The 27315-nt window shown below is 40.2% G+C and overlaps 1 protein-coding gene across 7 annotated transcripts in view; it reads right to left on the bottom strand.

Annotated features, from left to right (window-relative positions):
* MFSD3 (major facilitator superfamily domain containing 3) overlaps positions 1-27315 on the bottom strand; it is a 1502303-nt gene that overhangs the window by 151895 nt on the left and 1323093 nt on the right. For all 7 annotated transcript variants that reach the window (XM_044060839.1, XM_044060837.1, XM_044060842.1 and 4 more), the window contains one exon: positions 2663-2772. In XM_044060839.1, coding sequence (XP_043916774.1) covers positions 2663-2772 — 110 coding nt within the window. The remainder of the gene's footprint in view (positions 1-2662; positions 2773-27315) is intronic.

The raw sequence follows: 27315 nt of genomic DNA, 5'->3' as shown, positions 1-27315 counted from the left end.
TGATCCTCACTGAGCCTGCAGAATGAATAACAGATTTTGTGACGTTTATTTGTCCTGCCTATAACCACACTCAGAACATGCAACTTTATCTCTTAATTGGAGAGCTGTTTCTAGGTGCCATCCTTCATTGCTGTCAGACATCCTTGTTATTGTTCTTATTTTGTTTATGTACCTTAGGCATCATCCTGCTCTCATTATCATTAATTTTGGCACACTTCAGATTCCTTTGTCAGCTCCTTCAATTGTATATTCACAATTTCACTCGTTCTGCATACATCCAATTCTTTGTGTACTGCTATATCTGATGTTCTCAATAATGTGCCTTTGTTTGGTCATTTGTTATACCCTGTGCAGTTCTAGCTTTTCAGAGTAAATCACGTGAGTTATGAAGATCACAGTTTCCAGCTCTGTTTCTGACCTTGGCTGTATATGCATCTATTGTTCTGTGTACCCTTTACTTTCTGGTAAAAACAAAATAAATGCCTTATATATGGAAGATTTCTCTCTGGCTCACAGTATGCTTTAAATTTCTCCCTACTTACTGCTAACTTGTTTTTCCATATTTTTCAGGTTAAAGGTACTACATATAATTATAACCTCCTTGCTTATGACATGTATATACTTTGAATTATCGCCTACTTGCTTATGACATGTCTGAGACTTTGTATACTGGACTTTCTCAAATTATCTGCAAATGTGTAAGCAGTGTGATGCAACATAACCTTCTGGATTCAAAATTTTCAGTTTACAGACAAGTTTCTATGCAACTTCAGGCACATTGATGGTTGAAAAGTATATATTTTAAGCAAAAATAAATGCTTACAGAGAGTTAAAAATTGAAAGAAACTGGTAGTTCAGTGTGTTTTTTCTGTGTAAAATGTGAAGAATATGATTACTGTATGACAACAAAATTCAGAATGTGAAAATGGTATTTTTTAAACTTTATGCATACTAGCACAGATGAAAGTCTTTATAGCATTTATACTGTCAAAATACAAATTACAGTTTTTTCTGTATTATTTTCACTGAAATCTGAGGACATCAGAGCAGAACCCAAAGTAGCTCCAAATGCAGAAAATGTCCAACAGAGCATATTATGGTGATTCGAACACATGCGGGAAAGAATATAATTTGGTGAAGAAGATTCGGGAGAGATTGAGCAGCATCTTAGGCACTACAAATGAAGTTGTGATGCACTTCACCTTCTATAATGGGGGTTTACCAGAGCGCCACTCAAAATGCAAATGACTGTTGCACATAGAGCATTATTCAGGTGTAGCTTGAACACACAATGTGGCAAATGACATAACATCTACTGAAATCACAGATGTCAACAGTCAAGATGTCAACGCCTCTCTTTGAAGGACTTTACTCACATATCTCAGTGAGACTGGATCTGCTTCCATAACTCACAAAAATACAGTTCAGCATGTCACAGTAGCATAACTAGTGAGAAACTGATATGGTAGATAGATTCCATTTTTGGACCTTATTAATGTAAAACAACATTCTGACCCTTTTAGTGTCTGATCCCAGGAAGTCACACTTTCATTTCTGCCTACTCATGCAAAGTACTATTAAAGGACAAGTGTGCGTCACATAGATGTTTTTTTCATTTCCTTACTCTATACTTTGCAAAGAGAAAGGGATCAGATTGACTGTGAAAAATTGCCTGGAAGAATTATGTACTGCTGAATTTGGCATGCTGAATGTGTGTCTTGGGGAATTTAGATTTGAAGTTAAGATGGGGAGAAGGAAGATTGTTTTGTATGATACTTATGCTCCCTTTGATTTATATAGCATTCTTAGAAGCATAATGACATTGGAGTTATATAAATTTAGCAGTGGGAGGCAAAGCCCGACACGAGGACATCTTGCCCTCTAAACTGTAGGGCTTTTTTAATTTTAACATGTTTTAGTGAACCATATTCAGCACATCAATGTTCAGTTAGACTGTATACAGACTGATGTAGTGGAACCAAAAGAACACTACTTTTCCAAAGGACATACTAGGGGCAAAAGGTTACGAACACATGAGCCCTGTTTGTTCGGTGTATACAACCTTCCAGTAAGCTGTGCATATAGAACTTCTCAAAAAAAGACGGCTTCTCTTAAAAGTTTAAGAAGCAGTTTGAAACTGTTCAAATGTGAGCACACCACTGGTTACAACTTCATGAGACCAGGCATGCTTTCATCATTCGTCTGTCAAGATTTATGTGGCATTTTCTGGGGACAACTCAGTGAGGTTTGTCAGTGCTGCCTGCACTGAACAACTTGTTGTAGGTGGCTGTACACCCTGATTCTTTTTCAGTGTCATTCTGAGATGAAAAGCCATTATCCACAGCAGGCAATAGGGCAAGTCATCAAATCGCACCCCCCCCCCACCATGAGATGCTCTTTCTGCGCATGTTTACGAAAAATCATATGCAGCTGTTTCACAATTAAAACTGCGTTTCCTGGCTAACCATCACAACTTTTTTTTTTTGAGTCAGCTAGTTAAAACACAAGTCTTAAAGGTAAATTTCAGGTTATGCAACATTATGTTACAGTGGAACTTAGGAATACAACATTTATGAAAAGTTCTGACACAAAATATGGCATGCATAATAATACAAACGAAAAACAGAATAAATGTTAGAAAAATTTACATTCCAAAGCATACCTGTATTTTCTCATCTGCCTTCTGAGTGCAATGCATCATGATACTGAATGTTACAGTCGTTATCAGTCCTCCAAGAAAATGTTGCAAACTAATGCTCAACACTGCAGCACCTAGGAACAAACAAAGATTATAAAATGCAGGATCAGTTATTTTAATTCATCTCAACTACGATAAAACAGAATGCAGAAATCACATACTTCTCTATATAAATACTTCTTTATGTATTACAAGTCTTTTAGAATATGGACTACTTTATACTTCAAAGCCAGTTACTTTTAGATAAACCACAATGATACTCAGAAGGATTTGTTATTTCTTGAGTTGTTCTATGTTTGTTGCTATTACATTATCCATCTGTGGTTTGCACTTCAAATTTCATCAATGTCTTGTTGAACCCATTTCAAACTCTTCCCTCATCATTAAACTGCGACCCTTCCCCCTTATTTTGTGTTTTTGTCCTTTGGAACATGGAACTCTCCCATTTATTTTCAGATTCTTTCGAAATAAATTAATTTATACATTTATCGTCCTTTATTATCTTTATGTGTGTACATGATTATGCCTATATATGGCAAGTGTGTGTGTGTATCTATGCAAACATTACAGGTAAGTTGTATGACATTGCAATTAGAGTTTAGCAAGCGGTTCCAAGTTATGGTTAAAAATCCTCACCCTAAAATGTGTATAGCTCATCCAATAAGTTTTTAGTTTTTTTGGGGGGGGAGGAGGCATTAAGCATCAAGTTAGAAGTTTTTAGCCAGATTTCAAAGTCAGTGAAAGAGTTTTGAGTTGTTGTTTGTCTTTTCGGCTTTTCCCGGTTAGGGGTCGCCACAGCGGAACTCCGGTCCGCTAATGATTGGAAGTCACTTTTTTTTTTATGGTGCCAAGTTGCCAGCCCGACGCCCAACCTTCAGCGAAGGCATGTTTTGAGTGATTTCCTGTAATTTTGTTGTGGATGGGGCAGAGTAGATAAAGACTGAATTATCGGCATACTGGACAAACGTGGCAAGTGTTGTTGCAATATGAAGTTTATTTATGAAAACATTAACTACAAGGGGGATGAGTATTGACCCTTGCAGAACACCAACAGAGACTAGTTTGAAATGTTGAAAGGTTTTGCTGCCACTTAGTTGCCTGCTGACAACTGCATTAATAACTGTGAAACCAGGAGAGGGAGGGGTAAATGAGACCTAATGCTGCAATTTTACAGAGCAGCTTTTGGTGGAACACTGCGTCAAATGCTTTGGAAATGTCAATGAAAAGTAAAGAAACAAGGCTGTCCTCATTTCTCTATTGGTTTACTATGTTAGTGAAGTTGAGGAGGGCAATAGTAGTACTGCGGTTGGGCCTGAAACTATGCTGAGTGTTGGAGTTTGGTTATATGTTTCATAAGCTAAAACTGAATACATTTCTTGAGAATTTTAGAGAGCAGTGATAGGATAGCAATAGCAATAGGTCAACAGGGGGAGTTGTAATACTAAGCAACAAATAAGGCATACTAAATTAGCAGTGCCACTCACTTATATGAGTGACAATCGAGCACTAAGGGGGATGCTAGAGAATAATTGGCATATCTTACAGGTCGTTAGAGAGACAGCAGGTTTAGTAGGTGGAAAAGCCCTCTTTAGTTTATAAGAATAGTAGATCTCTTAAAAGGAGGTTATGCTACCCTAGAAGTAGTATAGGTATGAAGGTACAAAAGTCAGTCAGAGGAACTGGGAAATGTATGAAATGTAATTTTTGCCAATACATTTTTGAAGGTGTAGAATTTGTACACTCTGATATAGGAAGGAAGTTTCTCTTTAACATAGAGTCTGATTGTAACAGAATGAATTTAGTGTATTTAGCAGAGCATTCTATGTGGGTAAAACCAACAGAAGGCTAAGAGGGCGCATCAGGGACCATATGTACTGCTTGAAAAGAGAACAAACTTATAGTGCTGTTGCCAAACACAATTTATCTTGTGGAGCTGAACATCACTTTCAGTTTAATGTACTAGAAATAGTTAAAGAGGATGTCAGGATGGGTAACATCAGCTCATGAACAGAGGACAGAGAGCTTGACTGGATAATAAGACTGGGGGCACATACAGGACAGGGTTTGAATGGCCATCTTTCCATTGTTTCCAAGCTGAAAAATAGGAGATTGCTAAAATGAACACATGAAATAAACTGATATCACTGAATTCTGTGATGTTAACTCTATTTTACTTTATTTTGATTCTATGTTATTTTATGCTTATTTTATATGCATCTTAGATGTATATTTTATTTTGAGTGCTTTAATTTAATGGTGGGGAGGTGCTTTGAGTATAGGATTGACTGATTTGGTCATTTGAAATTTGACTATTTGCATGAGTATAAAAGGAGGGGGGGTTGAGTCTGCTTGTTTATGGTCTGATGAAGCAAATAGAAGTTTTTGAAAGTGCTTACCTGTTGTAACTTACTTGCAATAAAGGTATTTTATCTGGAAATAAGAAGTGTGGATTTATAACTTGACCTGGCTTGAAACTGTGAACATTCTGTAGATTTATAACTTGACTTAGCTTGAGACTGTGAACATTCAACCATAGCTGCTTCGATATTTGGCTGCATTCATTCTTTTTTTGTATCACTGAGTGGCAGTTGGGACCTTGTGGTTTGTTTTTTCTTAGTTTGTTAATTCTGATGAAGTGCCTCCTTTGTGAAGGGATATAATAATAGATTTTCTTCCTGATGGATGGGACATAGTTTTCAATTACTGACAGGTTTATTAGAATGGAGACAGGGAAGGATAGTGCTTCTGCACCTATTTTGAGGAAGTCAAAGGAAAGGTTATTGGCAGTTGGGGTGATTGCTTTTAACTTATCTAGTTATTTTTTTACGGCTGATGTTGGGATGGGCTGAAAACTAAGACAAGTGTGCTGCTTTCGAGAACAGATGGAAGTTGGAGGGGTGAAGTTAGGTGGTCACTGATTAGCGATAGAACTGACTGGATAAAATGAGTGGTGAACTGAGTGGCAATGAACTCTCTGCTGTTTGAAGTGGAAGGGCAGGGTGTAGTAGTATGGCCGGATGTAATCGTTTATTTAGAGAGGACCAAAAAAGTCAGTTTGTTGAGGTGTTTTTTTTGGGGATTACTGTAATATGATTTCTTATCAGGTTTAACAAGGATCTTGGTATGGTTTCTGTGATATCTAAAATTTTGGTAGGCATGTTGTGTTTTAGTCTTATACCATTTTTCATGCTTTATCTCTTTGCAGCATGAGCTGTTTGGTCTCTTTTGTCAGCTATAGTGCTGTGTCATATTTTACCCTTCTTGTCCTAACTGGTGATAAGTCATTTATTACTTTTAGGAAGGTATAATTGAAGTGAGTAACTGCTTTATCTAGGGGTATTCCTCTTTTAGCAGTTTTAAAAGAAGAAAGTTCAGGAAGACTGTCTTTTTTTTTTGCTCCTCAAGAATGGCCAAGTGAAACAGCTACAGATCTGCCATCAAATGTTTTTTGGTGGATCCCCCTTAAAAAAAAAGGTATTGTAAATGTAAAATTATCATTGTTAGTAATTATTTATTTTGTAAAGTGATTTTTAAACAAGTTATGTCAATCTTTTTCTTGACATGCTTGAGAAGGTAGCAATATATGAGGAAATTTATTTAATTGAGAATATGGTTTTCTATAAGCACTTCATAAATGATTTATTTTTAATTGTTAGAGGTGAAGAGGAGGATTTTTTTGAGAATATGCAGAATAATAAGTTAAAATACATTTACCTGACATAAGCATACAAACAGTATGCACTTTTTTTAGATATGAAGGTTTAAATACAAAATAACAGACCTCATACTGCATTACATAGGAAACCAATCTCTATGAACTTTTTTATTTTATCATATTCAAACGTTTCTGATTGGGTTAGTCCCACTATGCTAGTGGCTTCTTTTCAGGGGAGACCCACAGTGGTATTTATACTACTAAGGGGAAATGTGTCTATTACATTGAAGAACTTCCCCTATTCTTTTCATCAGGTGCCATGAAATCACCAACTGAAGCAGAAAGGACCTCAGTTCAATGTCTCACCTGAAGGATGACACACTCAGGAGTGCAACATCAACCTACTGCAGCACTGCAGTGCCAGTAATCCAGTTAGCTGTGGTGGGATAAGAGCCCACAGCATTTTGGTCTTCTAACATCAAAGGTAAATGTGCTACCTGTTGAAACATTGACAATGACAATGCCATGCTATGCTAACAGTGCACATGCCATGCCGCCAAAATAAATGGTACAATCGTTACCCTGTAGGGAGTTTCTAAGTGCCTGAAACTTGTATACAGAACAGGAAGATATTCAAAAAGTAATTAATGAAATGGTGCAAAGAATGAAACTAAGGTGGCAATTTGAAGAACGTTAAGGGGAACTCTTGAAATGATGAAGGGAAGATCTGATGTTATTCACAAAAGACAGATGTCCCTTTAAAATAACAATGAGGTGCATTTTGCCACGTTATGTCTCTCTTCTTCAGGGAATAACTCAGATCTTGTGAAGGTGTTGGCATATAGTTGAGTCTGATGATATTTTAGGAAAGTGACCAAACTACACCCTGAAACTGTCATACAAAAATTCTTTGAATATTATAGACACTGTAATACACAGAGAAATGAGAGAAGGAGGAAATGTGAGAATAAAGGACGTACTGTTTGTAAATTTATGGAGGGAGTGAGTGTCAAGTCATTAATGGACATTTTTTTAAAACACCTCAGACTTTAGACTGCCACAAGAAAGAAGTCATTTCCCGTCTTGCGTTTTTTTATTTTTTTGGTTAATGGACAAATCAAGCATCCAGAATGAATACGAGTACCGCTGGAACATCTTAGGGACATACGAACTGTAAACAAAGCTTTGTAGCAGCTGTTTTCCAGAAATATCATGCCTCCAGTCCTAAACTGAAGTTTTTCATTATGTATAAAATTTGGGGTGAATATTTATTAATATTATTATATTTCAGAAATGCTTTTACAAAAGAAGGTTTGGCATATGTTTACATTTGAAACTCTGCAGCTTAGAGGATTAAACAATTAATTATTAATGAAATATTTATTATGATTAAAGCTTGCCTATATGGTAGAGAATTCAGTTGTCATGTATTACAGTCACTTAAAATTCTTACACACTGCTGGTAGGCAGAACAGTAAAATGGTCAGATACAGCTGCAAATTACAATCTTACAAGAAGACAATACCCATTACTGAAGTGGAGTCAGCATCATAGATGGCCCATCAAGGAAATGGACTTGGTAGTGTAAATAAAGGGAAGCATCTTCAAGCTCAGCTGAAATTCTTGTGGTATTCTCAAGAAAATTATTTTGAGGACTGAAGGGAGGAAGAAATGTGAAAAATATGTACAGGACAAAGGCAAGTATAATTGTTTCACACTAGGGATTTGGCAATAATGTTGCAAATTAAACTGTTTTACAGAGAGGCAGGCGTGTGTGCGCGCGCGCACACACACATACACACACACACACACACACACACACACACACACACACACACACACACACACACACATACTATTCAGGAACTAGTGCTTCATAAAATATGACCTCCTGTGACAAAATGAATAAAGGTCACTGGAAACTACGCAATTTTATATTGAAAGGCTACTGTTAAGACTGTTAATGTTGCCCTAGTAGGAAGTGAAACAGTAGAAGAATTAATCCAGAAAAGGAAAAGGAAAAGGATACTGTATTCAACAGAAACAGGATTAGTGGAATGATTGCCGGTGCCAATTTATGCTAAAGGGAGTAGAGAGCAAGTTGTAGTTCAAAAAGGAAAGTGAACCTCAGCTTCTATCCAGAAGTTCCACAGTTTTCATATTAAATCCCGTCAAATCTTCAAAATAAATTGCCTTGAGTCAGTATTTGTTTAAAGAAGCTTTACTTGGACTAGCACTTTCTTCTTACAGACTTTGTCAGATCAAGAAAAAAGCTTTAGTTATACTGGTTAAGGCATTGCTCTTTTATCCTGATTTTAGCAAAGGGGCACAGGTGGTGCAGTTGTCAAAAAATGAATTTCATTATCAGTGGATAAAACTATAGTCACTCTGGTAATACCCCCCGCCCACCTAAAAGTACAGAAATTTTACTTATTTGACATTTGTTGATTGCAATGCTTATTCTGAGGGAGTACATTCTGCATGGTGGTTGCAAGGTGAGTGTGTTTTGGTGAGTGGGCATGGAGGCATGTGTTCCCTGAGTACCTTGGGAGTCATTCTGTGGATGAAGCTGCAGATAATTATTATTTCATGTTCTGATGAACTGTAGACCAAGACTGAATATGTGATTAGCAAAGTGAAATGAAACTTAAGTTCAGAAAATGTTGCCACCCTAGCAACTTTGATCTCTTTATATAACTACATGAATGGATTATTTATAAATCATAATGAAGAATCAAGTACTGGCACATTTACTGCTTGTATCCCAATAATTTCTATATACAGTAGTCAGCTGTAATAAACCAAATTATTTATTCACAGAAAAAACTCATGATAACCCTGTCAATGAAGCTCAAGAATATATAAATCCAGACTACACACCATGACAGCAATTATTTGTTAATTACTTGACCACTGTTGTTCAGTGTATCATTGAAAGGCTGAGACACTTAAAAATCTACATTTGAATTTGGATATTGCATATTTCCTCAGCTGAAGAAAGATTTCTTAAATTGCGGTAATTTCAGTGAAAAATAATCTGTAGCAATAACCTTGGAAATAGCTTGCAACCCATATGATGAATGACTTTCTTAATACAAGCTGAACTGTATATTAATGTGCATTATTTTTGCTTATGAATCACTTTTAGTAATATACTCTAAGTACTGCCCAGTGCATAACATGGAATCAGGAATGTAGGTATGCAACCAGAATGAATGCAAGTAGAACTCTCAAGCATAGCTGGTTCCAGGCTCATGGAGGTATTAGCAACTGAGTATGTTCCTGGGTACAAAAATGTCTACTGCCTTTGTACCCAGACACAGGAACAAAAATCCCCCCAAGCTTTGGAAAAGAAGAATCTTATAAGGAGTATAAGCTAGACTGGAAATCGTACACAAAAACATAAAAAAAATACTGATAAGAGTGATAGTAACACATAAATTAGGGAGCCCATAACAACAGAAATACATAATGGAAGCTGGTTAGAGTACGATAGAACTGACAGCTACGTGTTATGCTAAAGACACACCAGTGTGAACAATAAACCTCTGACATACAAATGATAATGAAGGGTGTAGGCTATGTATATTTCAATTATACTCTTGTTTGGCACTTTCTTGAAAGTATGCAACTGCAGTGGTGCAAATGGGTTTATATCAAAGTATCAAACGGCCAAATCGTCAGACCTGATATGGTCGAGACCATATAGTTGATAATTCAGTCTGTTGATCTGTTCTGACTGAGATCGAGGTACAGAAGAGATCAGGGAGTTTGCCCTTCTCCCCAGTGTAGTGTGATCTCAAATTTGGTAAATTTGGTATATATAGTTAGCAGGGGGTGTGGGGGAGCAGCTCCTCATGTAAGGGGTGCAGGGGGGGTGCCCCCCTACAAAAGCATTGTTTGTGTTGTTTGTGGGTGTTGTTTGGGTGTATGTTGTTTATCGACAGACTGAACTGTCGACCATTTGGCCATTCACCACCTTGAAACAGACCCGAACAAACACAGTTTATAATCTGCTTCATGTAAAGACGGAATCTTAAGTGTTATTTGTGCTTCTACTTTTCTGGGCAAAAAAAAAAAAAAAGTAATTTTTCTTTCACACTCCACCAGATCTACACAGGGGAAAAGAGTCCAGCTCTCTCAACTCAAATTAAGCCTCCCTCTTATACCAGTAGCCTCTGCTAAAAATTCTACCACTATTCCAACACTAGAAAACAAAATATGTAGATTTGTTACACATGTTCCCCCCCCAAGAAATGACCACCACTGTATAACACAAAAAAGCCAGACTCTAAGCTACATATCTCTGACCATGTATTCTCAGTTCTCGGGCTCAGACTGTGCGAGCCCTTCTCATCATCTTATTCAAAGTTGTATTTAAAATCATATAATCAAGCAGAATATACTTGTTACCCATCAGGTCACATCACTTAAGTCTACTTTAACTCTTCTCACTCTAACTCAACTACTAAGATTCTTTGCTTTTAATACCCCTAATTTATTTTACTGTAAATTCTGAAATGTTTTGAAAATTTTGCACAGATTGTAATTCAATGCATTTGATTAACACTGTATCCAAAGCATTACTCTACCATTGTACTCTTAGTTTCACTTATGGTTTCTTGTTCTGTTGTCTTATTTCATATGTCTTGTAAGTTTTGACCTAGACTGGGAATGTAATTGTTCAGAAATGATTAGTGCTCAACTTAGCAAATAAATTCAAATAAAAAAATAAATAATCCATGCCAACCAGCTTTCTGAAAGAGCTGTAAGCTCATTTTCTGTATGATCATTTTGTTTACCACTTTGTAGTACTCCTACACGAAATGCATTCCAGTACCTATTATCTACATGTGAGCTGAGTATTTGAATGTGGAGCTGTACCAAAGCACTGGGTCTTCACTGCAAAAATACTACAGGCTTAAAGGGATCTTAGCCAGTCACCAGACTTAAATAAATAAATACTGGCAACCTTTGCATTATCCCTTGCTTTCTATTTGTTTAGGCCACTTGGTATTCCCTGCTATGATCGCATGGTAAAATGCCTGTGCCAAATCCAGAGACCATAAATACCCCATTATTTTACATTCAATAAAGAGCCATAAATATTATGTCATTTCCCCTTTCATCCAGAGAACATAAATACTCTGCTTTTTCTCCAAGTGGCACACTGCACATTTCCTAGCCTACCTCAATAGCATGTCAGTGTAGCACACTATCACCAACACAAAAGGCAGCTTTTCCCTCCCCACAATACCTTTAGTCACACTCCATTCTACACTCCTATCTGACCTTTGACATGTTGCCACTAATCAATTACACATTATCTGAACCTTTAGCATAGCCTTCTTCAAGTTAACTCTGCATCTTTTGCCTTTTCTTCTCTTCTCTCTCACTTTCTCCAGCTCTCATTTTGCAGTAACTTTTTCTTCCTCTATTCGGCCCATTCAGTAGGAAAAGCTAAAATACAGAATGTGCATTAATGTGCTAATGAGAACTAATCATGCCAGTACAAGCTAAACATACAGGATAAATATCCACATTCTGCTCATTTTCTTTGTGCTGCAGCACAACTATAGTATTGCCAAAAAAAATCTTGGATTTAAAGCTTTGGCCTGGTCGTTAGATTCTGATAATGACCTTGATCATTTTCTGATAGGCTGTTTTTAGCATGCCACTGAACGGCAACCTCCTGGGAAAGATAATGTAAATATTGGAGCTCCTCAAGATATCTCCCAACAGAAGTCTCCTTTCAAGACAACAGTTTACACTAACAATGTTCAGTCCTAGTAAAGTCCTATTTCTGTGGTATGCTCTTATTGTTACTATCAATCTTGATGCCATCTTCAGGTACTTACTGTGCTATTCTGCTCCTGTTTCTTCTAGCACTGTTTTTTCTGTACTTCAGTGTAATCATAAGGTACATAAACGTTTCTGTTTTACCACAGCATGAAAAATTATAGCTCTTTAGGGTTTTCCATCTCTCTTCACACAGGAGCTCAAAAGTAATGCCAAACAAATAATACCCTTGGTGGAGGGGAGGCAAGTAACTAAAACACTGTTAAAAGAAACACTCATTTAAATTGTATTAAAAAGAGTTTTCCTAAATTTCTGTGTGGTCTGTACAAGAAGACCAATGCATCTTCCACCATCTTAGCTTTTCCCTTTGTCTGTTATCTGGTATCAGCTGAAATAGCTCTTCACACCTAACTTCCATGCTGTCTACTGGTCTAACTAGATGTCTCCTTGTATGCTTTTCATCTGTCAGTTACATACGCTTCTATGAAATTATAGGATATCTATCGCTCAAAAAGTGTTGATCTGTAGGAGAAAACAGTAAATGTTTTTAAAAGAGCTGCTGCTACAAGTGCTTCAAATAAAAAAAAAGTATAACATATATGCTGGCTTGTGTACAACCACAAGTGCAATACATGACTTTCATCATAAAGATGTTTCTACAGGGACAGCTACATCAAAACAGCAAAGACCAAAGCAAAACCGTATGCAAGTGAATATAACTACTAAATAATGTACCTCCCATAAGTGCATTCACTGTTATTGTTATTATTATTATTATTATTATTATTAGTGCTGAGGCATGTCTTACAACATGAAACTAAAACCAAAATCACCATCACTGCATTTGATAGTAATCAATGGTCATTTTTCTGTTAGAATGCTGTATGTTGCTTTCCTGTGATCATTTTAAAATATTTTATTTTTTAAGTTGTATGCATGTTCAGGCCTAAAGGCCAACATGCAACACAGATCTGTAACAATTGTTGGGAACAGTTTAGGACCTATCCACTAATCTAATAATTTTAAATGAGGCATGCATGTTCTTTCTTTCTTTCTTTCTTTTTATAAAGCAAAATGTTTCAGCTCCATTTGGGACAATAATTTTCCTGCCTCCATGGGCAATGATTCTACCATGTACAGAATGGCATCATATGTTGTATTAATAATAGTACTGCACACCACACAACTTAACTTCTAGATGTATTAATTGAAGCTGTATACCAAGCACTTATCCAAGGCTTAGCTGCATACAGTAAGCATGTAAAACAAAGTGAAATATTACTTTTGTTGCCATCTGGCTGCAATCACTACTGGACATCGCAGAATACAACTTGTCAAACAATCAAGACCATGTTGGTGTATGCTGCAGTCATATTAAACTATGCAGAAAATAACATCAGCAGTAAAATGCCTTTCATGCTTATATTTGGATTTTACTTCTCAATATCGAAGAACAGTGCTATAATTTCTCACTATCGTGTATCAATGACTAGCTCTTGATTACTACAGCAGGATTAAGAGAACTTTCAGATGCTAAATAGATCTATACATAACTGAGTTCAATGAGCATTCGGAGACTTTTTTAAGTGAACTGTGTTCACAGAACCATAGCTGACAGCGTGTCTTATGTCAACTGTGTGCATCAAGAGATAGTAGCCTGATTTTGATTAATGGGTAAACAAGACCAAGTTGCTGCATGTTGCTTCTGCAATAAACAGTGCACAAAATGATATTCACAATTGTAAAACTAAGTATAACTCCTCTTGCTTTTATCTGGTATAAAGGCACCAGAAATACTTTTAGACAACACAGTTTAGCAGAGAAGAATACTCCCGTTTACTGCAAAGAGCACACATATGTGGCAGATAAGATGATCAAGGTCATGTTTCCCACAGCATATAAAACTTTATTCTTTTATATTATCTTTGGCTCAAAACAACTATATTGTACTAATATTTTGCAACCACTGCCCAATTAGAAATTAACATATTTGCATTATTTTTGTGAGCTAAGAATCTCCTCACTATCTACACTTTCCATATTAGGCACAAGTTCCCAATTCTATAATGGCCATACTGGCACTTTGATGTTGGCAGGAAAGTCAGCAAAAGCAGATTAAAACTATCAGGAATCCATTTGGAAATGAAACAAACTTCAAAACAGAATATTCATTAAATATTTTGTCCTTCTCATAAATGTCTCCCTTTACATGCCCCCATCTGATGCTATGAAATATCACTTCAAGTCATATACTTATTTATGACAATTCCTCAAATGGATAGACACTTTTTCACTTGCTAGCAAACATTTTTCAGATGCAGTTTCTTTCAGTGCTTGGCATGCACAATGTTTATAAAACCACTTTACAGATACAGTCTTGTTGGCAATAAAAACATGTTTATGATTTGATGTCATAAAAGGACATCTTGAATAACTTTCAGTGACATATTCTCCTTCAAAAAAAAAAATCATCCAACTGACTAAAATCTTGCAATATTTTGTCTTCATTATTTTCTTCACTGTAACTGCAAGATAACGTGGTCAGTGTCAGTGATTCTGCTTTATATTTAATATGAACATTTACTCAGTCTGATACTTTTTCTGGATTCTAAATGTTTCATAAGAAATATTTTGCACAAAAATAAACTAATTCCTAAAAGAAGTATAATAATTGCAATCAACATGAAAACATTTAAAATACCTCATCCCCAACCAGATGACAAGTTGGTTAAGCATGCCCACTGAGAACTGTCTGCTTCTTTAGCATGAGACAGTTTGGCAACTTTCTGTATGATCTCTAAGTAACTATAGCACCTGCATTACATGGAATAAATCAGCAGCACTCTGTCATGATGAGAACACATGTACCCCCCCCCTTAGAAGCAAGTGTGAAGTCAAGTTCCATTCTGTAGCATCAAACTGCACGACATTTCAACAGTAATCTGATTTACTGATTCAAAAATAAAAAGACGTTATGTACTCACCATAACGTTCCATCTGAGTAGGTAATTTTATTTGTCAACAACCTGTGGGAATCGGATCCGACCTGGATCCGAGCCGGCAGCTTTCCAAGCTAGAGATCCGAGCTCCAAGCTCCTCCCCCATAATACCCTGCTACCTCCTTCCAATCCTCAGATCGCGTTTGCCCACCTATATAACCTCACAAAGACAAAACAACAACCTGAAGAATCCTAACCTAAGGATTAACAAAGGACTTGAAAAACCATCCTAGGGTTCAGGTAATCAAAGAACCAGGTTAGGGGGAAGGAGGGAGGGTCGGTTCCTGACAAATGAAGTTACCTACTCAGATGGAACGTTTTGGTGAGTACATAACTTCTTTATCTGAAGTAGTTAACTTCATTTGATCATCAACCTGTGGGACTGAGTCCCCAGCTACCAAAAAACTTGGAAGGTCCTCAAGGAAGGATATTCCGGAGCACTGCAGAGCCAAAAGCCGCCCTTCCTCTAGATACTAAATCCAATTTATAGTGAGAGATAAAGGTATGAGAGGATGCCCAAATAGCCGCAGAGCAAATGTCATCCAAGGGAACTCTAGATCAGAATGCAGCAGATGTAGCCTTAGAGTAGGTAGAATGAGCATGAACCCCTATAGGCTCTGGCAGGCTAAATAGTTTGTATGTGAACAGAATGCAATTAGAAATCCATCTGGCCAGAGTCACCTCCGACACTGGCTTACCCAAGAAGGGTTTTGCAAAGGAAACAAAGAGCTGATCAGACTTGCGGAAGGCAGCTGTTCTGTGTAAATAAAAACGTAACTGTCTATGAACATCTAACAAATGAAGTTTGTACTCCCCTTTGTTTTGATAGTTAGGGAAATAAACTGGGAGATTAATGGACTGATTGATGTTCGCCTTGGAGGCCACTTTAGGTAGAAAAGATGGGTTAGTCCTGACAGAGACCCTGTCCTTATAGAAAACAAGATACTGGGGCTTAATACAGAGGGGCTGAAGCTCTGACACCCTTCTAGCTGAGGTAATAGCTACCAAAAAGGCAGTTTTCCAGAACAAGAATTTCAAAGCAACAGAAGCTGCAGGTACAAAAGGTGGTCCAGTCAGAGTCTGAAGGACCAAAGTTAGATCCCATGGAGGGACGGAGTTCCTAATAGGAGGTCTCAAGAGAAACGTACCTTTCAGAAAAGTCTTACAAATCTTGGTGGAAGCGAGGGGATTGAGATGGTCTCCAATGTGAAAATGGGAGATGGCAGCCATTTGAACCTTTACAGTAGAAGAACTGGCCCCTTGCTGAAAAATATGAGATAGGAAATCGAGCACTGCTGGGATGGGAGCAGTGAAAGGATCCAAATTCCTATGAGATGCCCAAATGAAAAACTGTTCCCGTTTACTATTGTAAACCTTCCTGGTAGAAGGCTTATGTGCCCCAACCAGGATAGATCTAACTGCAGACGAGATACCGGGAGTCGTAGCAACTGATGGAACTGGATCAACCAAGCTGAGAGCTTGAGATCGACCAGATTCGGGGGTTTCAATCCCGAAGGATGAGATATCAGATCTGGGATGGGATCTAAGATCCAGAGAGGAGCTATAAGATGAGCCCGTAGGCAAGGGAGCCAGGCTTGACGAGGCCAGAATGGGGCTATGAGGATAATCTTGTTCCCCAACCGACGAGCTTTCTGTAAGAATTTTGTCGTCAATGGAAGAGGAGGATAAGCATAAAGAAGACCAGGTGGCCAAGCATGAACTAGAGCGTCTCCGGGGCTTTCCCCCAGAGGGGGAATTAGAGAGAAAAACTCGATGCACTTCGTGTTCGAAGGTGACACGAAGAGATCGCAGCAAGGCTGAACCCACTTGCGGAAGATTTGTTTCGCTACTAAGGGATTCAGAGACCACTCGTAAGGCGAGAGGATAGTTCGACTCAGTTTGTCCGCTAGGATGTTGGACCGACCCAGAATGTGCATTGCTAACAGAAAATGGTTGGTGGATATCGCCCAATCCCAAACTCTCATGGCCTCTCGGCAAAGAGGGTAAGACCTGATCCCCCCCGTTTGTTGATGTACCAGACCACTGACATGTTGTCTGACGGAATTGCAATAGTCCCTGGAGGGAGAAAGGCATGAAAGGCTTGCAACGCTAGAAGCACCGTCCTCATCTCCAAAACACTGATATGCAGAACGGTCTCTGTCTGAGTCCACATACCTTGGACAGTTCTGCCTGCGTAATGCCCCCCCCCACCCACGGCGAGAAGTTCCGTGGTCACCATGGCTTAGGGTTGTGGCATAACAAACAGTTGTCCTTCCGAAAGCTCTTGAGATTGGAGCCACCACATGAGGGAATTTCTGTAAACTCTGCTGAGAGGAATCGGTAAGTCCAACGGGTGGTGAAGGATGGACCACTGAACCTGCAAAGTCCATCGGAGAACCCTCATGTGCAAGCGAGCTAAGAGCGCGAGATTGAATGCTGCTGCCATGGACCCTAAATCTCTCAGAACTAATTCCGCTGACAGGGCAGGTGACTGAAGAAGGGCTAAAATGTGTAAGGTCAAACTGCGAAGTCTGTCTGATGTCAAGAAGGCCTTGGTCTGAAGCGTGCCTATTCTGGCCCCTATGAACTCCAAGACTTGAACTGGTTGAAGGGATGACTTGAAGTTTATGGTGATCCCCAATTGGGATGCTAGAAGTAGGAAACAATCCCTGGCTAAGCAGAGTAGATGCCTGGTGGGGGCAGTAAGGAGACAGTCATCTAGGTAAGGAAAAACCTGTATTCCCTGAAGTGTCAGGTGGGCCGCTACAACTGCCATGACCTTGGTGAACAACCTGGGGGCTGTGGTGAGGCCGAAGGGTAGGACCCTGAACTGGTAATGACTGGCCCCTAGCCGAAAGCGGAGGAATCTCCTGGATCGCCTGTCCATGAGAATGTGACAGTAGGCATCCTTGAGGTCTATGGAGCACATCCAGTCCTTCTCCTGCAGAAGGGGCAGAATGGACTGAAGCGTGACCATCCCGAATTTCTCCTTGGCAATGAAGAGGTTCATTGTTGAAAGGTCGAGGATCGCCTTAAGTCCCCCGTCTTCTTTGGCACCAAAAAAAACCTGGAATAATTGCCTAACCCGGATTGGCCTGGGGGGACGTGCTGGATGGCTCTTTTTTCTGGCAGCTTTTTTACCTCTAAAGCTGCAGCCTCCCTCTGACTGGGTGGTACATTGGGGAGGCGCCTCAACTGAGGAGGCAGGTTTATGAAAGGGATTGAGTAACCTCTGGATATTACTCGAAGCACCCAGCGATCTGTTGTGATGGACTCCCATTGGGCCAAGTGCTTTGAAAAACGCCCCCCGACTGCCTCCAGAGAGGAGCAGTCGGGCAACCCCTCAGGGCTGCTGCGTGGGTCAGTCAGAAAAAGGTTCCTGCGACCCGAAAATTGTCGCCCCCCCGCCTCTGGGTCGGCGTCCACCTTGTCCCCCTCTCCCATTGAAGGAGGAAGGGCCCGGAGCGTAACAGGACTGCTGAGACTTCCGGAACCACATCTTCTTTTGTCCTCACTGGTTCCTGGAAAAGGACCTTTAAGGAGCCGAGAAGCGGACTCCGATGGCAAACAGCATCTTCCTGTCTTTCTCGCTCTGAACCAATGTGTCGCGGATGGTCTTCCCGAACAGGGTAGAACCGTCGAAGGGTGCGTTCGCGAAGGATGCCTTGAAAGGTTCCACAAAGTCACAAAGCTGGAGCCAGGAGTGACGCCTTAAGGTGATGCCGGACCCGCTGGCTCTAGCGGCCCCCTCCATGGCATGGGAAAGTAGTGTTTGAAACAGATTTCAGAGTGGCCATGCGAGCTGAGAAAGTCTGTTTGTCCTTGGCTAACATGGACTCAGGGGGAGACTCAGCGTATTATTTCCCCAGATCCCGCTGAAGTCTAATTACATGAGCCAAATAATTCAGTGCCATTATGGAAAAGGTAGCTGAAGTAAACATCCGCTTCCCGATACGATCCATCTTCCAAGACTCCTTATCAGGGGGATGAATCGAGGAACTATCCTGGGCAAATTCCTTCTTGGTGGCTGCCGCCACCATCATCGCATCTACCGGGGAACACTTACTCCAAGCAGTCCTATCCACAGGGGGACTAAGAATCCTATTTGGCCTCCTGGGGATTGGCTCTACAGTGTCAGGTTCCTTCCACGCCCTGGTAGTTATGTGGTCAACCAGGGAGTCGGCCGGAGGGGACACCCAAGAGGTAGACGGGCCTGCGTTGAACGCCTGCAGGAACACCGACTCGTCTGAGGAAGGTTTTTGGGCTGACCACCCCCCCCCCTTTAGGAGAAGCATTTCCATAATGTCTCCAAAGGAGACATCCTCTGGGGATGACCTGGGGAACCTTCCCCTTCCTCCAAATCGGTGTCCTCCGTGAGGGACTCAGGGGAGTCCAAGTGCCCCCCCCTTACATTTATGTTTGTGAGGGGCCTCCACGGTGGGACTGTCTGAGGAGGGCTCACCAACAGGGTCATGTTCCACCAGTGGAACTGGCTGGGGCATCAACGCAGGCTGTCCCTGGGACTGGACGATGGAAGACAAGCCCAGCTGCAGGGGAGTGGGGGTGGAATCCGAAGAAAGAGCAGGGGATCTCGAACCTCTCGAGAGGACCATCTCCACCACATCAAAAGCCAAGGGTGAACCAATCTCTCTGGGCTCCATGGTTAACACCCTCAGATCCGGCATGAGGATCGGCGTCAGATCCAAAGCACTCGGACCCGAGAGGGAAGCGCGCTCTGACCGAAACGGAGCCAAAGACACACTGCCCCCCTCGGATCCAACGCACGGCTCTCGGCCCGAGAGCTCGGATCCGAAAAAGGATCCGACAAACTCGAGGGCATGGCCGGCGTCGAGGTAGCGATAACCATCGGCACCGACTCCCTAACTCCAACACTCCTTGGATCTGAAGGCTTCGAAACACGATAGTGGATCGGAGAAGGAGCTATCGGGGCAAAAAGTGGGGCTGAACTCCCCCCTGGAGGGGGGGGGGAGACAGCAGCACTCCCATCTGCAGTTGGGTTTGGAGAAAACGATGCATCATCTGGTCCTTATCAGCGCTGGAGAGGCTACGGGTCGACCTAAAGCAGGCCGCCGAAGCTGGCTGGGAGGGCCGCCACAATGTCCTTGAAGATGGTTGGGCCTCCTCCTCCGGCTCCAGCAAGAAGCATGGAGAACAGAGCCGAGGGGAAAAAGGCCTGGAGACCTTCTGGGGTGAGGAGAGCAGCTTGGCAGGCGGGGCCGAGGGGGCTGAGTTGGCTCACCGCTTGTGGCTTCTGTGCCTCTCTTTCTCCCTCTCTCTCTCTCCTCTCTCTCGTTTCTTTTTTAGTGTCCCTCTCTCCCTGGGAAGAAGTGGGAGGTTGAGTCCCAGCCAGGGGAGAGGGGACAGCAGGCTGAGCAGCCGCAGCTGTAGCCACCGAGGGAGGGGGGGAAGAAGCCGACTCCACGGGTAGGAGACCCACCAGAATCAGCTTATTCCTCCTATCCCTCAGGGCCCGGGGGTTAAAGGCTGCGCAAATTTGGCAGCCCGAGGTCAAATGCGGTACCCCCAGGCAGAGGACGCACTGAGTGTGGCCATCCGCTGGAGAAAGCTTATGGCCACACACAGTGCACTTAGAAAAGATGGCCTTTGGGGCCTCGGCCATGAGTTCTACACAAAAAAACACACACGCGTAAGGGACAAGGGGGGACCTACTAGGCTTTAAACTATGAGGGAATGGTAAATCTCAGGGCTTTAAACTAAGAAATTAAACTAACCACACACAACAAAAAACTAAAAAATTTTGATAAAAAAACACTTACAAATCGCCTAAACGCTAGGAGCTCGAAAAATTTGTGCTTGACAAAGCCGCGGCAAACGAGATCTGACAACTGGAAGGAGGTAGCAGGGTATTATGGGTAAGGGGAGGAGCTTGGAGCTCGGATCTCTAGCTTGGAAATCTGCCGGCTCGGATCCAGGTCGGATCCGATACCCACAGTTTGATGATCAAATGAAGTTAACTACTTCAGATCACTGCTTAATAACAACTTCCTCAATTCCCATCTCACCTTCATTGCACCATATGTAGGCACAATTCCTTCTCCAGAAAAAACACCATCAGCCAGAACCAGGTTTGCTAATCATTTAAATGCAGTATTTTCTACAGCATGATGACATACACAAGAAGGATCCATTTTCCAACTGGAATTTTAATGTCTTTTGTCTCGCTCTTACAATGAGCATTACGTATTCTTCCTCTAGGTAAAGTCTCTGTGGTACAGTTGGAATGACACGGCCTAATTAACAACAACATGACCAGTCTGTTTATAACCATAGATAAGCTTGATGGTCACAAACATAATAAAATTCAAGAAATGCTGCTGTTCCCATTTTTCCAGCCCCATCATATATTTTGAGTAAAATTGCAAGTACTCCACCTTACAAAAAGTGTTCCGTTTTTAATATAACAAGTATATTCCTTAAAAGTCTTTGATAACTGAAATGGAATTACTGAAAATGGTTAGAATTATGTTTGGCTTTCTGGTTTCTAGTTAAGAAAATACTGCAAAATGCTGACCAACTTCTGCATCAGTCATTGGTATTAGGATCAGTGGGATACCCAAATCATGTGCAGAAGGTGTACATGCACACACTCAACAGTCAGTGATATTCAAAGTTTTTGTGCAGACTTATAAGGCAGCAGAAAAGGTATTACATTTACGATGCCAGTCTGGGGTTCTTTGTTCAGTTCTAAGTGTCTGTTTCTTTTGTTCTTCTTTCGGCTTTTCCTGCTTAGTGGTCACCACAGCGGAACTCCGGCCCGCTAATGATTAGCAGTACATTTTTATGGTGCCGAGGTGCCAGCCCGACGCCCAACCTTCAACGAAGGCAAGCCTATTCACGCACATGTATTTCGAATGCCATTCGACCGTGGGAAGGACATGCAGACTCCACACAGAAGGCGCTCCAGCCAAGAATCGAACGGGAGAATTTCTTGCTGTGAGGCGACAACACTACCGCTGCACCACTGCGGCTTAAGTGTCTGTCTCTGTTTGTAAAATGCTCCTCTCTGATAAAAAATTGTTCAGCTCTTACAGTTAGTATAACTCAGAATGACAAGAACTACAGCATGAGGATAATTAAAATCACAAATGTCTCAATAATGAATCCATATGAATATCGAGCAGTTTGGTGCTGCTGTTTTTTTTTTTTTTAAACTGCATCACAGGTGATGAAGGATTCTTCTGTAGGTCATATAAAATCAGTTTCCAAACAAACTCCACATTTAAGTGTCTGCTGTTTGCAACTCCACAAGTGATACTAGGTCACTTGATTCATTGTTCAGTTCTTGGTTTGAATTCTCATCATTGGCCATAAAATGTGCTGTTACTGAGTCATTGATCTTCACTATTACTTATGAGGTTAATGAAAATAGAGTTAAAACTGAATAAGACTTACTGAGTTTTATTTCCATCCAGGATGATGTTGTCAAATCACTAGATTTAACTTCTGAACCCAACCACGATGGCATTGCCAAAAACTCTCTATAAACTTTATCTCCGGATAAAATGGTTTCCCTGGTTTTTCGTCTAGTAAGACTTGCTGTTAGATCTGCAGTCTTGAAAAGAGTGACATCAGTGGTATGTCCTCTGCATTTGTCATGAGGGAGGGCCTTCTTAATATGTGACACACAGATCCATGTGGGCAGTCTTTCAAATCTAATGGTAGTGGAGGTGGTGAACAAAACCAAGTAGGGTCCCTTCCATTTGGAGACAAGGCATTTCTTCGGGGAAAAAATTTTGATAAAGACTGTGTTGCCTGGTTGCATATCATACTACTGACTGATTGTTGGCTGCTTCTGAGCTCCAAAACCTCCTTATGGTGATGTTACAAGAGAGAATGGAGTGACTTGCAGTTAAGAAAAACAGGTTCATCTACATTTTGTAACTTCAAATTTCTGGGTAGAGGTGTGTAAGCATTTTAATAGGTCTTCCCTTCAGAATCTCATGAGAGGGAAAGTTCTTATATAAAATAGAACTAGGGTAATGCTTCTGGACATTTAATACCATTTTTTTTCAATCACCTTTATTAAATTATCACAAGATATAGGCAAACAAATTAACAGAAAAGAAAACAAACCATTTTAATGTTTTTTTCCATTTAAATACAATATACATCATATATATATATATATATATATATATATATATATATATATATATATTATTCTACCATCAGTCCACCATAAAAGTTTTATTCATGCATTTAACAATCCTTGAAGCCTCTGGTTTGTGTGGGCAATGGAACAGCATTTTTATGTTCAATGTCTTACTGATTTGTCAAATCACTTGATTTGTAAAATGTGTTCCCTGGTCTGACTGTATGCAACAAGGAACACCAAATATGGGTATCAATACAAAAAATAATATTTTAGCTACTGTAGTTGCATCATTCTTGGCACACATATAAGCTTCTACCTATCCTGAAAAAAACATCAACAATCAATAAGACATATTTAAACTTTTGTGATTGTTAGAGCTTAGTAAAGCCCAACTGAAGGCAACAAAACAGTCCCCATGGCTTTTTCAAAGACTGTGTGGGGGTGTCAGTATACTTTTTGACACATTATACTCTAAACAAATGAGTTATTTACAAAATGCTGAGTAACTTTTGAAAAGTGAGGGGCATATCAATCATTCAAAATGTGTTTTACTAGTGTATTTTCCTCCAAATGAAGAAGTAAATGGTAAACTTTAAACAACTGAGGTAGAAAATTGCATCGGGTGCTATCAGCCACCAATCTAGGTGGCAGCACAAAAGTTCTGGAGAAAGACTACAGCAGAGTCATCAAGTTGCTCTTGAAAAGATAGCAATTCCTGTAAAGAGACAGCTGTATTAGTTTCACAAGGCTGCGGCAAAAACGACTCCTTAACATGACAAGACAAGGCATGTCTAACTGCCTTGTCTGCAAACCAATTACCTTTTGAAAAGTATGGATCGTCATTTTTATGTGCGGACATTTCACCACTGCTATCTGTTTTGGTAATAATTCAATCAATAGTTCATGAACAAAAACAGCATTTTTAATGACCATCCCTGCTGAGGTTAGATATCCTCCTTCTCTCCAAAGTGTCCCAAATCATGAATTACCCCGTCAGCATTCTGTGAATCTGAAAACTGTCACTGTTTTATGCGTTGCTAGTCTGCATGCTGCAGGAAAAGCTACAGATTTGGCTATTTGAGCAGAGCAGATACATTTCCATTTTAATGTCCGGTCAGCAAAATTCTGTCCTAGGTACACATGTAAAGGCGATTACTAAAGCATCATCTTCTTTTCAAACACAGGATCCATAGACAAAAAGAAGTAATTAGAATTTGGTAATGGCTCAACTTTCAGATCAGATCTAGGAGGAAGCACATAATTAACTATAAAAACACAATCATGACATTCTCCATCCTCTGCTGTAGGAATTAAAGAGGCAGGCTTAAGGGGTGGATATCTAATGATCTGTAAATAAGGATTGTTGAATAAAGAAAATGTCTATTTATTCAGTCATGTACCACATAAATATTGTGCTCTGGTGTTTAGTAACAATGCTTCTACAGAATGTGGAACTGCCATGTAGGTCTAGTGTCCGGGTGTAAGACCAACCACCATGTCTACTGAGTGCACTGTTGTGTCCACCACCCTAAAGCAGCGAGGGACAGATGCTGCTACAACATCATGATTTGCAATAAAATATACAATAGGTCTAAAATCATCATTTCTTCCTCATGCTAATAACACTAATGCTACTTTATTTCGTTCACAACAGAACAAGAAAAATATTTTTGAAAAATGTGGAAATCCAAGAGCAGGAGATTTTGAAAGCAAAGTTTTTAATTGGGTAAAATTTGCTCATGACAATATTACCAGGAAAGTGGTTCTGAAATGTCCAACTTTAATAACTAATGGTTTTCCTGTTTCTGCATAGTTAGACATCCACTGTCGACAATAACCTGTCAGCCCCAGAAAAGTCCACAGTTGCTTTAGTGCTGCAGGGTGTTTCACAGTTTGTATTACAGTAATGGATGATGGTAAAATCTGCTTACAGCCTTCTAAAATAAGATGTTCCAAATACTGAACCTGCAATTTCCACAACTGCAATTTACCTTTATTAATCTTGAATTCTAATTGTGTTAGTTTGTTCAGGAGAAAAATAATATCTTGTTACTAATTTAATAAGAATCTGAAGCCAGAAGTAAATTGTCTACCTATACATTGTATTAGAGTAGATATACACGGGGGTAAACTTTCGTTTTATTCAAATATCCTTATGGCAATCTCATCCATGTATACTGTTGTCCTCTATACGTAAATGCAAACAGATACTGACAATCTGGGTCTATAGGAACTGAAAATAAAGCAGAAGAATGTCTATCTCTGAGAAAGTAGTGGCAGATGTTGGGATCGAACCTGATATCATGGCAGGGTTAGGGACTGCAGGAAAAGTTGGTACTACTACTGCATAAACTGCTCAAAGATCTTGTACAAATCTCTAAGTGCTTTTGAGTGGTTTCTAGACTGGTAATAATCATGCTGCAACGGCTGTTGGGACAATTATTGCATGCTGGCATAATGCAGAAATGAAAGGTTTTACTCCTTTTTCTGCTTCAGTTGACAAAGGATTCTGAGCTACCATAAGTAGGTGCTCGTAAGCTTTTAAAACTACCTTTACAGGTTCAGCTTCCTTTATGAGTCCTTCCTCATTTTCATGAGTAATCTAGAGGTGTGGAGAGACTGTTTCCAATCCCTCCAAATCTGCAATATCTGCAGTCTGTTCTGATGTCATTACAGCAAAGAGAGTATCCCCATCTGTACAGGTATCAGTCGAGTATAGCCCCAAAGGAGAGGGTCCATCCTGAATGTCAAGGAAAACACAATCTGGAGTACAACAGACAGTTCATTGTAAATTACATAGTAAATCTCTACCTAAAAGGTTTAATGAAGAGGTATTTACTACAAAAAAAAAAAAAAAAAAAAAAACATGCTGAGTGTTAGAATCTCAAACTCACCCAAAAATGGAGGTGTGGGTAGCAGCAGACTCTCTAGAGGTTGCCTTGGAGGAATAGTTGTATAGACCAACTGCTTTGGGCATCAACTGTGATGTGCAGTATCCACTACAAGGAAGAACATTTATACACAGATCACAGACTGCAGCCCATGAAAGGGCTAGCCACTCTAAAGTGTAACAACTGTATCTAGGTGACTTGGTCATGTAAACTAATGTTGCCAAAAATGGGCATGGGTATTTGCCAGTGATAGCTGTGTTGAGGATCTGGCTTACTCCAAACTATGCCAGGGACCCACTGTAATGGAAGGAGGGTTGCATGTGCCCCTATCAGCCAGTGAGTGCCCAACATAAAGCCCAGCAGCCCTGGGTCAATAAACTACTGGCCAGTCAGTGTCCAGTTCCCCAGCTTGGGTTACCTGGAATAGCTCTTGTTGAGTAAAATCTGGACATACAACCAATCAACCTTCAAACATGAAAAAGAAGTTATGTTCTTACCATAACGTTCCATCTGTGTTGTTCATCTTCATTCATTCATTACTGATGGGTGCCTGTTCCGTCCTCGGAACCGAGTCGGCCTTGTAAGAAGCTTGTGAAAGCCCAAAAACTCTTGAGCTAAACTTTTACCCACAGTGCCCTTCTCCCTGTTACCTCAGATCGAGTTTGCCCATTATAATTAAAGCAGAGGCCGTCTCTGAGCAGAAAACCTAAGGCAAGAGTAGGACCCAATTTGATCCCCCAGGAGCCTCTGGAGGGTGGGACATAATGAATGAAGATGAACAACACAGACTGAACGTTATGGTAAGCACATAACTTTTTTATCTGATGTTGTTAATCTTCATTCATTCCTTACTGATGGGACAGAGTCTCTAGCTACCTTTAGTCCTGGGAGCCCTTATGGAAGGATGTTCCTCAGCACCACTGAACCAAAAGACGCTCTTACCATGGAGGCCAAATCCAATTTGTAATGAGTGATAAAGGTATGCGGGGTTGCCCAAGTTGTGGCTGCACAAATATCAGTCAATGAAGCTTTTGCATGAAAAGCAACAGAAGTTGCTAAAGTCCTGGGAGAATGTTTTATGACTTTGCCTGGTGTAGAAATTTTAATTTTGTTGGTAAATCAAGGATATACAGTAT

Source organism: Protopterus annectens, chromosome 2.part0, assembly GCF_019279795.1.
Source record: "Protopterus annectens isolate FY-2018-M chromosome 2.part0, PAN1.0, whole genome shotgun sequence".
NCBI classification, from domain to species: domain Eukaryota; kingdom Metazoa; phylum Chordata; order Ceratodontiformes; family Protopteridae; genus Protopterus; species Protopterus annectens.
This window is presented reverse-complemented; position numbering and strand designations above follow the sequence as displayed.